Source organism: Schistocerca cancellata, chromosome 2, assembly GCF_023864275.1.
Source record: "Schistocerca cancellata isolate TAMUIC-IGC-003103 chromosome 2, iqSchCanc2.1, whole genome shotgun sequence".
Taxonomy (NCBI): domain Eukaryota; kingdom Metazoa; phylum Arthropoda; class Insecta; order Orthoptera; family Acrididae; genus Schistocerca; species Schistocerca cancellata.
Window position 1 is genome coordinate 596367503 of NC_064627.1, and position 14251 is coordinate 596381753.

Sequence of the window (14251 nt, forward strand, 5' to 3'; positions counted from 1 at the left end):
TAGACATTCCATCCCAGCAGCAGTTGGCCGTACTGCCTGCTTTACTTTCAACAAATCCTCAGTATTATTTCTAAAGTGCATCCCATGACACTGCTGTAGTTCATGAATCATTCTGTCTGTCAGCCTGCCTCTTATGGATGTACAATCAGAAAGTTTCTTGTCACTCAAACTTTGTTTAAACTTCCTCAACCTGCTGCCCATCCTCTTCTGGACATGACCAACACATTCCAGTTTTGTGATAATCTTCTCACCATAAGCCTGAGCGGCTACTACACTGTTATATACTTTTGAGTCTCCTTCATGTAAGAACTTAGTGTAACTCACTCCCCTTTTGTTCACAGGTAGACTAAAAATTTCAATAGCTGCAGAGGCCTCCATACCACCACTTGTTCCTTCATAATTTCTGTTGCAGATATGCCCTTCTTCAGTCCCTGATTTACACTTAAAACAATGTTTGGTTAAAAATCTGGAAATCTATTACCTTTCCAGTATCCAAACTGGTCACTGTAGCAACAGAATTCGTAGAACTGTAGCTGCACTTCTGCCAAGTGCCATCAAAAGCTACTGGTATAGCAGTTGTACCATCATTTATTTCAATAGCTCCATTTTCAGCACACTTCATTGGCTCACATGCAACAGATTCCACAGCAGCTCCAATAAATCCTGTATGGTTGTCAATTTTACAAGGTGGGTGTGGCATACTCATCACGGCATACATTGTTTCTGCTGCAGTGTGTCCTTTGCCAATAGCTCTCAATCCATAAAACCACCTAACATTTGCTTCAAAATAATTATATTTACAACTGACACAATAAGTTTCTTGGCTAGTCCATTTGATACCTCACTGTCTTCATGTGAACTAACTGGCCCTCCACATATTTTACAACACACACATTCATCTAACACCCTTGTTAGGATGTGTAAACCTATCAGAATATAACCTAACTTACCATTTACATCAATTTGGTTTTGAGAAAACTCTGTATTACAACATTTTCTTGTAATCTTCAAAGCACTAATGAGTGTTTCTCTAGATACTGAAGAGATTGCCTGTATTTCATTGTCTGTAACTTCACACGCCACATGTTGAACACAATGTTTCCATTTATTCGAAAATATATTACCATGAAACCCTTGTTTCTTAAAAACAATTGGGTTTTCACATCATACTTACTTTTTGAGAGATTTACCAATCTGTTGGTCACTTTTCCTCGGAAAAACATTAGCACTTCGACATACAATGCATGTTTATACTATGAAACAATACGATACTGTTTTTGACTGTGCTACCAATACAAACATGTAATTTAACCTTTATAACACAGCAATCCACAGTCTTCTATTTAAAAGTTGCCGATTTTATTAGATCTTGAAGTAATGCATGTAAAAATTATAACTTTTCAACAGGTGTAGATTATACTTTAAAAATTAAAATAAAATACTTCCATGTGAGCTTATAAGTGATGTACATATCATTTTATTTGGAAAATTGCAAATTTCAAAATTAGGTAAAATCCGAAAAAGTGAACAAAAATTATTTTCTGTTCTGGAACTTCGCGTAAAGTAATTGCATAAGTAAATGGCCTGGCTTATTCTGCATTGTGCTTACTGCAAACACTGTGGATTATCACTGTTTACTCTCAATGTCATACACGCAGCATAAGTAGTTAATGAAGCTCTACATGTTAACAGAAAAAATTTGTGCTAGGAAATTGGCCTTGCCTTTGATCCAGGCTATTGAGTTCCTAAAATCCTACCAAAAGCAGCATCTTTCCTTGACCTGAGAGTAGTTCATTGAAAGCAGATCACAGAACTTCTACATAAATGGTACATATGATGCAAATGTTTCATTACAAACATCTGTACTGCACTGTTACAGAAATGATGAAAGCTTGTCAGATAGTACTAAAGATGCAGAAGCTGCGGGTCAGTCAGCAACTGCAGCCACTTCCACTAGTGAATCGGAAGGTGCCACAGCAGCTGCCCCAGCCCAGCAGCCTGCTGGTGCACAAGCTGCGTCACCATCTGCATCGCCCGGTGCAGAACTGGACCCACAAGCTGCCCTCTCCAGGAAGATGGGTATGTATGCACTTCAGCTACATAAATATGGCTAATTCACATAAGGAGACTCTGGGTCGAGCGAATCCTGTAGAGGTGGTTGCTAACATCTTGTATTTATTGTGTACGAAATATTAATTACAGAAAACACAGAATGTGATTGTGTTACTTTGAGTGGGATGGAAAAAGAAGACTTCAGAGTATTTTGTTTACTGCCAGATGACAAAGTTCTAAATGTCTCTTTTTTTAGCTGACACTTTTACTTTGAATAATCTTTAAAGCTGTTGCATTCAGTCTTTTAGCACACTTTGTGTACAAATAATAATAATTCCTGAAGGTAACAGCCATTAGCTGATAATTATTTTCTGTAACCATTTCAGTGTACAGTGTCCATTTATTAGCCAAGAATATGAAAGTAGAGCAAGCCGTACACCAGAGGCCTTTGCAAAACATGGCATAATACCATTGCTGTAGCAGTAAAAGCTTTTTTATTTTTTCCAATTAAACTTTAATATTGTGTATATGGTGCAGCTATGTAACATATTGGCCTCTCTTTCACTGTATATTTGTGTGCTTCATTAATACAGTATAATACCACTAACACATTTTTAACATACAACATATGAAAACATACTGATTCAGTAGTGTTTTATGCTTACGAAAGTCAGACTTTTAATTAATTGTTCACTGGTTTTTGCAACTTAATTTTTGTGTGTCATAGACCTGGACATCGCTTCAACATAATGTTTCAGCAAAATATTCTTATTGGACGATCACCTTTGCAGGCATGTCTTAGTTGTATACTGGCTTGCAATTTCTTAAAAAATGTCCCCTAGAGTTTCCTAGCTAAAGAACTGGGTTGGAATTCAATTCAAGTTGTACTTACTGTTCATCTAAGTGGCCTTTGTAAGCCAGTCTACGGGAATGGTAGGATGATTCCTTTAAGCAGGCTGCATGAAATAGTTGGAAGGCATCCCACCCAAAGTTAAAACTGTTCTACATCTGACAATATGGCTGAGAAAGGTCACACATTTACAATAATAAAAAAGTTCTTACGGAGAATTGCTGTATTAACATTGTTTGAAATGTTATTCTTTCTTAAATAACAATGCCACACACAGTCTGGCGTGCAGTTATATTGCCGATAGCTTGTTACCAGTTCCCTGTTGCAAGTGCTTTGTTCCTGAAAACTTCAATTTTATTATTTGTATCGTGTGCTGTTTTCATTTATACATCTGTTGAGAGCAGCTTTGGTATTACCTAGAGCTTATCGATGTGACCTGCACTATGCTCTAAAGTAAACTTTTTGCAGTTTATGTTCTGATTGTCTTACATTTTGTAGTGTCAGAAAAGACAACTTCCTTCTGCAAACGGGTAATTGCTGGTTAGCTACTGCCATTTGAATGGTTTAAGGTACTTTATTTGTGAATAAAAATAATTGCACTGTCTCTCATGCTGAACGATTTGCAGTTCTTCAGAAGTCGCACAATTTTTATGTCTCTACATAAACATTTGTTTCGGATTTTGTGCTCTAGAGCTATGGTTATATTTTCATTTCTTTCCTTTGGGCTCAGTGCAAGTTGGCTTCTGTTGGTTTAAATGTGCTTTTAACTCTGCTACTAGTTACATTTATGTGTAGTGCTATCCTTGTTTCTTCTGCATCTGCGATTTTTCTGATATTGAGTTTCTCATCAGCTGCCAACTGACAGGGTCCTGTCCTTTCCTGTTGACAGATAAATTAATTGATTCTTTTAAATCATTTCAAGGATCAAAATGCAATTTTTGTGATTCGTGGGTATTGAAACATGGTTCCTTGTCACTTGCTCCTTGTCCTTTAGCTTTTGTCTTTGTAAACTATTTACTGTCTCTTCTGTTATGACATGGGATGTCCGTGCGTCTGCATACTGAGACATGTTCTGTTATTCTTCTCCTGTTAATGCTTGAAAATGTTTGTGTAATGCTTATGTATTAGGATTATTTTAGTAACTGACAAATGATTAACAAAACAAGCATTATGAAAGAATACTTTTTAAAAGATGAAAGGAAAGAGCTGTAACTCGATTAGGACTGAAAGAAGTGGGAGAATTTATATCCACTCTCTGGCCATATAATATTTTGGGAAGAAAGATTGCTGCCATGTATGTGTGAGTGTTTTGTCTCTGTGTCGTGCCTTGTCTTTGCATATACGGTACGGTATTGGTGGGTGTGCAGGCGAGCGTGGGCCCTCCCCGACTCCAGGTCCGGCCCCTACCATGTCTCCATCACCTGGAGCCATGCGTCGGCGGCATGAACCGGTACGTCTGACAACAGAGGAGAGCCCACTGGTGCAACCATGTGAGGTCATCGTCTCTCACCGACCAGTCTTAACAGCTGAACCTGTCATCATGCCCATAGGTATATTGTGTTTCCTTTGTTCGTGGACTGTTGTGTTGGCTTCGTTTTGTTGCTGCATCTTTGTGGTGTTCTAATAAGTTGGCAGAGATAGTGTGTGTGTGTGTGTGTGTGTGTGTGTGTGTGTGTGTGTGTGTGTGTGTGTGTGTGTGTCTTCATTCTGTCTTTGAGTCTCATGCATTTTTCATCTCATTAAGCAGATAATATTTAATCACTACTTGTGGTGTGTGTGTGTGTGTGTGTGTGTGTGTGTGTGTGTGTGTGTGTGTGTGTCTTCATTCTGTCTTTGTCTCATGCATTTTTCATCTCATTAAGCAGGTAATATTTAATCACTACTTGTGCTTTGTATAAACTTTTTGGGCTTAACTTTTAATGTTATTTGTCTGGAATGTCTAGAGATCATGGAGGACTTGACATGGAATTATGCATGTCATCACAATTAACTTGTATGGTGCTGATACATTAGTTGACAAGAGGTTCTGGTTTTAATTGCTTCTGTACTAAAAATACTTAGTAGCATAAAAAATGTAAAATATAAGGAACAACTTATTTAACTGAAGATTATTAGGGTAATCTTTAATTTCTCAATTTGACTCCTGAGTGTTTATATTATATGTTGAGAAGAATGAAACAGTTTGTTTTATGAAGATTTAGCATGTGCGTGGTACCTGTTAGATTTTGAAATGCTCTGATCAATCATAATATGCTGAACGATAGCCCACCAAATTCAGATGCTGCTTTTCCTGCAATCTATGGTTTTAGTCCATGTAATTCATCAAGAGATAATTACTGATATCATGAACAAACATAAATTCTAATCACCACCCTTCAATAAATTAGAAAAAGTGATTGAAACCTTATGGAAGTAAAAGGATGCTGGCTTTATTAAGGGATTACAAAGAAAGTGAGGCATAAAAAATTGGCCACAGTTTGGAAATGGATTTCTAATAAACCTCAAAAATCCTTGATTTAATTATAGAATTAAAATCTCACTTTAGTTTTTGAAAACTGCTACAAGTTGCACTTGCGGCTGTTTTCAAAAACCTAGTTTTAACTGTCACTTTTGCTACAATCTCAACTTCCCAGACTTGCAAATAAGACTCATCGAATCGAGGGACAGAGAAGAAACGTACACAGTTTGGCATCTCCTGGATCAAACCTTAATCATCCTCTCTCCGCCAAACATTAAAATTATCCTCAGGGACTTCAGTGCACAACTGGGACAAGAAAGATGGTACGGAGGTATCATTAGAAGGTGGCCAACTCTCAGGGCTACAGAAATGAGATTTAGTCACTACTGTGTAAAGATCAAAATAAAATAAATGCCTTCGGTAAACTTCAAAATAAAAACATTAGAATTTTAACACACCAAATTAATAAAAAAAAAATACATAGTACTAGAGGAAATGAGGGGAAGAGTCTGTCAACACCAAATTGCTACAAGGATCGACAATCAAATGAAAACTGATAGTAGAAGAATTAGCACCAATAAATTCGAGGAGAGAATGTGAAAGGTAGGATGAGGCAAACAAATAGCAGTAGAAAGTACACCGAGCATGCATGAGCTGTCAAGCCCAAAAGTCAGAAGAATCAAGTTTAGAACTATTAAAACAAGAGAAGTCCACGCACAGACAAAACATAAACATATTAAAAACACCCAAATGAAAGAAGAAAATTGTGGTGAGAAGGAATCTGTCCTCCTCGTAACATTGTCATTATTCTATCCTGGATTTTCCATTGTTTGAGCCGGCCGTGGTGGGCGTGCGGTTCTAGACGCTTCAGTCTGGAACCGTGTGACTGCTACGGTCGTAGGTTCAAATCCTGCTTCGGGCGTGGATGTGTGTGATGTGCTTAGGTTAGTTAGATTTAAGTAGTTCTAAGTTCTAGGGGACTGATGACCTCAGATGTTAAGTCCCATAGTGCTCCCATAGTGCTCAGGGCCATTTGAACCATTGTTTGAACTAACTTTAACCGACACAGATTCCAAGGTATAGTTTGCAGAATAAATTTCAAAAGCTTTCAAATTGAAAATTAGTCTCTGCTTTGGAGATGAATTATTCCCACTGCTTTTCAGTGTAGCCCTCGAGGACATCATAAAAATTTAGTAAAAAGAAAACCCACCTAAAATAAAATTGGAGCAAAACTCTCAATAAGTACAAACTGCGTGGGGTTTGCACGTGATTTACCTCTTTTAGCTCTTGCTGTATTAGTTCTTGCTCACATCATCAGTTATCAAAAAATTGCCTATAAAAATAGGATTAAAAGTATCCTTTGAGAAAACAGGTCATGCCCATGAAAGGTCTGTGAATAAGTCCAGTCTTTATTAATAATCAAAAACTTTACACAGTGCTACAGTTTAAATACTTCTAAGAAACTGTCAGTTGTAATGTGGGTGAGGAAGAAACACGGATGAATAGAACCAACAAAATGAAACCGATTCCATTTCTAACTTGGTCAGCATATAATAAGAAATACTTGTTGATAGACACTAAGGTCCAACACTATAAAACCAAAACTCTGCCAGAAACCACTTACGCTTCTCAAACTCTATTATAAATTGAATATTAAAGAAGAACTGATCAGCTCTTCAAAAATGAAAGGAAAAACCATCAAAACTTCCATAAATAGAAAACAAGACATCGAAGGAATCTAACGAATCCTCCAAATGGTTCTCGTTCATCACTAACACAATGAGGACAACGAATCTTTTCTTTCACATCTTGTGACTACAAGAACACTGGACTACACAATTTGTGATGAGAATTCTTTGAAAGAAGACAGGAGGGCAGTGGAGCAGAGGAATTCAGCAAGGACTTAAAGCAGTTGGTTGGCAAATATTAGGTGCAGAGAACAAAGATAAAATTGATACGCCTCGTAAGAACCTCAAAATTTCAGCAGAAATGATACTTCGAAGTGCTATAGACATTACAGATGAATTGAGAAAATGACAATTGGAAAGAATGAAATATTGGACGAATGAAAAGAACCAAACACTACAACTTTCAGAGAAAAATTGAACACGTAATGACTCTGGTTGTCCATTGTGGCAAATAAAGTTCAGCTTAGCTGCTGCAGTATCCTTAAATTTCCTTTCCGCAGAACTCGCTGTATTGGAAAACGTCTATACTTATTAATTCAGGCAGACAGATTAGAAAATTTAAAAAGGGAAATGGATACATTTAAGTTAGATATAGTAGGAATTGGTGAAGTTCGGTGGCAGGAGGAACAAAACATACATTTCTGTATGTGCTCAATGAAGTGTATCCTCGTATCACAAAGCACAACATTCACTTAAGAACTGCTACATCTTCAGAAGACAGGCTCGCTGTAACACTCCGATTCCTTGCTACAGGAGAGGGTTATGTTAGGTTATTGGTTAGGTTATTGGTTAGGTTATTGGTTAGGTTATTGGTTAGGTTATTGGTTAGGTTATTGGTTAGGGTTATTGGTTAGGGTTATTGGTTAGGGTTATTGGTTAGGGTTATTGGTTAGGGTTATTGGTTAGGGTTATTGGTTAGGGTTATTGGTTAGGGTTATTGGTTAGGGTTATTGGTTAGGGTTATTGGTTAGGGTTATTGGTTAGGGTTATTGGTTAGGGTTATTGGTTAGGGTTATTGGTTAGGGTTATTGGTTAGGGTTATTGGTTAGGGTTATTGGTTAGGGTTATTGGTTAGGGTTATTGGTTAGGGTTATTGGTTAGGGTTATTGGTTAGGGTTATTGGTTAGGGTTATTGGTTAGGGTTATTGGTTAGGGTTATTGGTTAGGGTTATTGGTTAGGGTTATTGGTTAGGGTTATTGGTTAGGGTTATTGGTTAGGGTTATTGGTTAGGGTTATTGGTTAGGGTTATTGGTTAGGGTTATTGGTTAGGGTTATTGGTTAGGGTTATTGGTTAGGGTTATTGGTTAGGGTTATTGGTTAGGGTTATTGGTTAGGGTTATTGGTTAGGGTTATTGGTTAGGGTTATTGGTTAGGGTTATTGGTTAGGGTTATTGGTTAGGGTTATTGGTTAGGGTTATTGGTTAGGGTTATTGGTTAGGGTTATTGGTTAGGGTTATTGGTTAGGGTTATTGGTTAGGGTTATTGGTTAGGGTTATTGGTTAGGGTTATTGGTTAGGGTTATTGGTTAGGGTTATTGGTTAGGGTTATTGGTTAGGGTTATTGGTTAGGGTTATTGGTTAGGGTTATTGGTTAGGGTTATTGGTTAGGGTTATTGGTTAGGGTTATTGGTTAGGGTTATTGGTTAGGGTTATTGGTTAGGGTTATTGGTTAGGGTTATTGGTTAGGGTTATTGGTTAGGGTTATTGGTTAGGGTTATTGGTTAGGGTTATTGGTTTGGGTTATTGGTTTGGGTTATTGGTTAGGGTTATGTCAGGTCTCCAATCTTCTTAATCTATTTTTGTATTCAGGGTGCCTCACATTGTAAAGCGCCTCATCAGCTTCAGACATCTTTATTAATTTTGTAGTTGTCGGCACACACCAATTGTATTTACCGGCAATGGTTTTAAAAACACTACAGACGACAGAACGCTGCAGCGATGCTAGCGCTCCATATGGTAACATGTCACATTACAGTGAACAGAAGACAAGCGGTTTCTTTGATCAAATATACAGCGAGGCCCTAGATTTGATCAAATATTGGGCGACATTTGACAAAGTCCCTATTACACTATCAATATCTTGGACAAAGATATTGGACAAAGATATTGGACAAAGATATTGGACAAAGATATTGGACAAAGATATTGGACAAAGATATTGGACAAAGATATTGGACAAAGATATTGGACAAAGATATTGGACAAAGATATTGGACAAAGATATTGGACAAAGATATTGGACAAAGATATTGGACAAAGATATTGGACAAAGATATTGGACAAAGATATTGGACAAAGATATTGGACAAAGATATTGGACAAAGATATTGGACAAAGATATTGGACAAAGATATTGGACAAAGATATTGGACAAAGATACTGGACAAAGATACTGGACAAAGAAATTTGATAGTGTAATACCGGCCTAAGCAAAGAAGGGAAAGGAGAAAGTTGGAAGGAGTATATGGAGGGTGTATATAAGGGCGATGTACTTGAGGGAAGAGCACGTAGATGAAGATTAAATTGGAGATAGGATACTGCATGAAGAATTTGACAGAGCACTGAAAGACATAAGTCAAAAAAGGCCCCGGGAGTAGACAACATCAGAACTGCTGATAGCTTTGGGAAAGCCAGCTATGACAAAACTAGCATCCGGCAAGCAAGATATATAAGACAGGCGAAACACCTTCAGACTTAAAGAAGCATATAGTAATTCCAAAGAAAGCAGTTGGTGAGCGGTGTGAAAATCAATGAACTATCAGTTTAATATTCGTAAGTCACAGTTGCAAAACACTGACACACATTCCTTACAGATGAATGGAAAAACTGGTAAAACTGACCTTGGGGAAGATCAGTTTGGATTCCGTAGAAATGTTGGAACACACTAGGCAATACTGACTGATCCTATGACTTCCATTAGAAGATAGGTGTTAACGAGTCAGGATTGGCGAGGAAGTGAAAGCAGTAGGCACCCACTGAGGTGAAGGAGTTACTCAGTTTTATAATAGTATTGTTGTTTAATGTAGTAAAGAAAGGCAGGCCTAGAGAAGCCGCCGAAACTGAATAGGCTGCCACCCAAGAGAGCAGGAGAGGGGAACGTCTGGTCGGGTCGGAAGCTGCCAGCAGAAGAGAGTGGACGGCGTGTCCACTCTCGATGGCTGGCCAGAGTTCCACCCCCACACGACCACCTCCAACCCTCCCAATTGGTTGGTCAAATAGTAGACGCGCAGTTTGGTACCATTACCTCATCAGCAACACGTAAGTTCAGCTGCTGATGGTTCAACACGTGAGTTTCAAAGTGGTTCTGTGCAGTTTTGCAGCATGACTAATCTGCTGCAACTAGCCGCCAGACAGAAGGCACTGATGGACATCAAGTGACAAATAAAAATCAAATTTTATATTATTAAAATAACCATATGGCTGCTATAAGAGTCAAGGGGTATGAAAGGGAAGCAGTGGTTGAGAAGGGAGTGAGATAGGGTTGTAACATATCTCCGATGTTATTCAGTCTGTATATTAAGCAAGCAGTAAGGGAAAAAAAAGAAAAATTTGTAGTAGGTATTCAAATGCATGGAGAAGAAATAAAAATAGTGAGATTTGCTGACGACATTGTTATTCTGTCAGAGATAGCAAAGGACCTGGAAGAGCAGTTGAAATGAATGTATAGTGTCTTGTAAAGAGGATTATAAGATGAACATAAACAAAAGCAAAATAAGGATAATGGAATGTAGTCCAATGAAATTGGGTCATGGTGAAGGTATTAGAGTAGGAAATTAGACACTTTAGTAGATGATTTTTGCTGTTTGGTGAGCAAAGTAACTGATGATGGTTGAAGTAGAGGGGATATAAAATGTAGACTGGCAATGGCAAGGAAATAATTTCTGAAGAAGAGAAATTTGTTAACATCGAATATAGATTTAAGTGTCAGAAAGTCATTTCTGAAAGTATTTATATGCAGTGTAGCCATGTATGGAAGTGATACATGGATGATAATTAGTTTAGACAGAAGAGAATAGAAGCTTTCGAAATGTGGTGCTACAGAGGAAAGCTGAAGATTAGATGGGTAGATTGCATAACTAATGATGAGGTACTGAACAGGATTGGAGAGAAGAGGAATTTGTGGCAAAACCTAACTAAAAGAAGACATCAGTAGGTAGGACACGTACTGAGGCATCAAGGGATCACCAATTTAGTATTGGAGGGAAGTGTGGAGGGTAAAAAAATCATAGAGGGAGACCGAGAGATCAATACACTAAGTAGACTCAGAAGGATGTAGGTTGCAGTAGTTATTCAGAGATGAAGAGATGTGCAGAGGATAGAGCAGCATGGAGTGCTGCATCAAACCAGTCTCTGGACTGGAGACGACGACAACAACAACAACATGATGTAAACGAGTACTGTGTGTGCCAAACTCTGATACAATGTAACATATGGCCTAATGGCTCTAAACCAGATCAGGTTAAATAAATAATGAATAAATTAAAGTTGCTGAGTCACAGATAGGCACAACAGAAAGACTGTCACAATACAAGCTTTCATCCATGAAAGGCCTTTGTTGAAAACACACACACACACACACACACACACACACACACACACACACACACACACACACACAGAGACAGCCTCTAGCAGCTGAAGCCTAACTGTGAGCAACAGGAGCAGTCAAACGTGTGTGTGTGTGTGTGTGTGTGTGTGTGTGTGTGTATTTTCAACAAAGGCCTTTGATGGCCGAAAGCTTATACTGTGACAGTCTTCTTCTGCTTATCTGTGACAGTATCTCTGCTATATGGTAACAACTTTGCTTTTCATAATATTGTTACATTCCATCCTGGATTTTTCATTGTTTGATAAATAAATAAAATACTGATAGTTGAGATGAGCAGTGTTCATGAAAGTAATGGGACAAAAAGAATAGTCCAAAATAATAAAAGTTCAAGGCACCTGCAGAACAGTGCCAGAAATAAATGGTGCAAAAAGTTAGGAAGATTGCTAACAGATGCCATATGTTAAAAAAGGCAGCAGCAGCAGTCTTTCCTCTGTTACTCCAAAGGTCAATGTCTGCAGTCTTGTCACATGAAGGGATAAGAGCAAAAAACAGCATATCTTATTAGTGTTAAACACAGTTATGGCATGTGAGTTTGAAAAGGGCAGCAGAATAGTCAGTTTCTGGAAAGAGGTTTGTACCGTTGTGTTACTTCAGCTTAAATAGGAGATGCCCCTAAGACAGTGGTGTGTGTGTGTGTGTGTGTGTGTGTGTGTGTGTGTGTGTGTGTGTGTGTGTGTGTGTGTGTGTGTGAAAGGAATTATTCAAAGAGAGTTGTTCACTGTGGAGAGTGTGCACTGGTAAACACAGCATTGTCTCGATTTTCAGTACTGCTGTGTGCTCAGACCACTGCATGTCAATAGCTTTGTAACTATCTGTTGTGTGCTGGACTGGAGCTGTTCATGCCACTGTACTCATGAAACAAAAGTAAAACTCTTCAGACGGCAATGTAGGTCTTGAAGTTAGTGCTTTTTGTGCCTTTCCCACTATAATAGCTGCTTATGTGCTAGAAACGTGTGACGTGTGTGTAGTAATACAGTGTATGGTGGTTTGGAGCACCACTGGAATCAACATTCAATCTTGGATCCAAAATATTCTGAAAAATGAATGCAAATATTGCTACCCAAAGGAAGTTTGAGCAACATGAATTGCACCATGCCTCCCCAAAGCAAGTAGGCATATCAAATTTTATGTGGACTATGGATCAAATGAATAAAACAAGAATGTTCTGTGGAGGTGATTCTCAAAGCAAAAGAACCTTCTCTAAGAAAGTTCTCAGTTTTGTGTATAAAAATTCTAAGTACATTCTCTGATGAAGTTCTTTCTCACTATGTCCCCTCCTTCTTGAGAAGGTCCTTGATGTATGCCATCTGCTGCGTCCTACACAGAACATACATGTATTCTTAAATTTCATTAAACTTATGGAAACAGTAAATTGTTCAATGTACAGCCATGCAACTGGCAGCAACACTTTTTGGAAGAGTTGTGCTAAATTTTGGTTACAGTTGTATATGAAGCAACAAATTAGTAAGATGATTACTGACAGTTTACGAAAATGTATTGTCTGATGATACTGATTTTTTAAATTCTTTTATTGAAGTTTAGATGAATACATTGTGAGAATAAAATTCTTAAGATACGTCAGTTTTTGATCTACTTCAAAGTAGAACTCTCCCAGAGTTCTATCATGTATCAAGTACTTAAGTGGTCACATGTGCAGTTTCGTTAGAAGTTACAGGTCACTAGGTTTGAAATAAATTGTCACTAATTTTTCTGATCCAACTACTTACTTCTGACATAACAAAATATGAGAATTCTGCTTTGAGGAAACATGGTCAAAAACATCTGAAAAGTCGGTGACAGTTATCTAGTGTATACGTAAGTCTTCTCCTGAACCAGTCTGAAAACTAGGGTCTACTAAATAGCACAAAAATGTTATCATTTTCACTTTATTTGAAAGGTTGCCCCTTCTTGTTTCCTGATTTTCGGGAAGGAGGTTCACCAGCCAACTAATGTTCCTTATTGTTACACGAGTATAAATATCTACAGTTGCTCTCTTCAGTATTTGTTTGGGCTGTGTATCTCGTTCTGCCTTCCAAGCAACATAAATTCTGCTGTTTTTACAGAAAAACCTTTATCAAACTTAAGCCCAACATAACTTACTCAGGTTGTATTACGCTACAGACTTGTTTCAAAAAGCTGATAGTATTCTCTGCTTCTGAGGAACTTCTGTAGTTTTTTTCATACAAAATCTGAGGATATTATTTACAGTGAGCAACTTTCCCCACTCTTTTACTACAGCTGAGAATATTCTCACATGAAGTAGATTCTCAGACTTAGTGTATTCATGCAAACCTGTCGGTGTTCTCCAAAATTCTGAGAATGAGTTAACTGTTTTGTTCATATGATCTAATGTCGCACCACAGGGGGAAATAATGCAAAAGCCTTTGTTGAAAACTGCCAGGAATTATTGCTTCCTTCACTTATGTGTTTGCCATATTGTGTGTCTGGAATTTTGCATGTTGTGATTCAATCATCAAATTCTGTTGATGTTCTGTAAACTTTCATTGGAACTCCACAGTGCGCGATTTTCCACAAAGGTATATAGATCGTTTTCAATTCTGTGGACTTCCAATATGGATAGGCTCTGATTGCTG

At 37.9% G+C, this 14251-nt stretch overlaps 1 protein-coding gene across 5 annotated transcripts in view; it reads left to right on the top strand.

Annotated features, from left to right (window-relative positions):
• Positions 1 to 14251, top strand: part of LOC126162235 (rho guanine nucleotide exchange factor 12) — a 1164938-nt gene that overhangs the window by 1121420 nt on the left and 29267 nt on the right. For all 5 annotated transcript variants that reach the window (XM_049918604.1, XM_049918605.1, XM_049918607.1 and 2 more), the window contains 2 exons: positions 1880 to 2079; positions 4270 to 4452. In XM_049918604.1, the coding sequence (XP_049774561.1) occupies positions 1880 to 2079; positions 4270 to 4452 (383 nt within the window). The remainder of the gene's footprint in view (positions 1 to 1879; positions 2080 to 4269; positions 4453 to 14251) is intronic.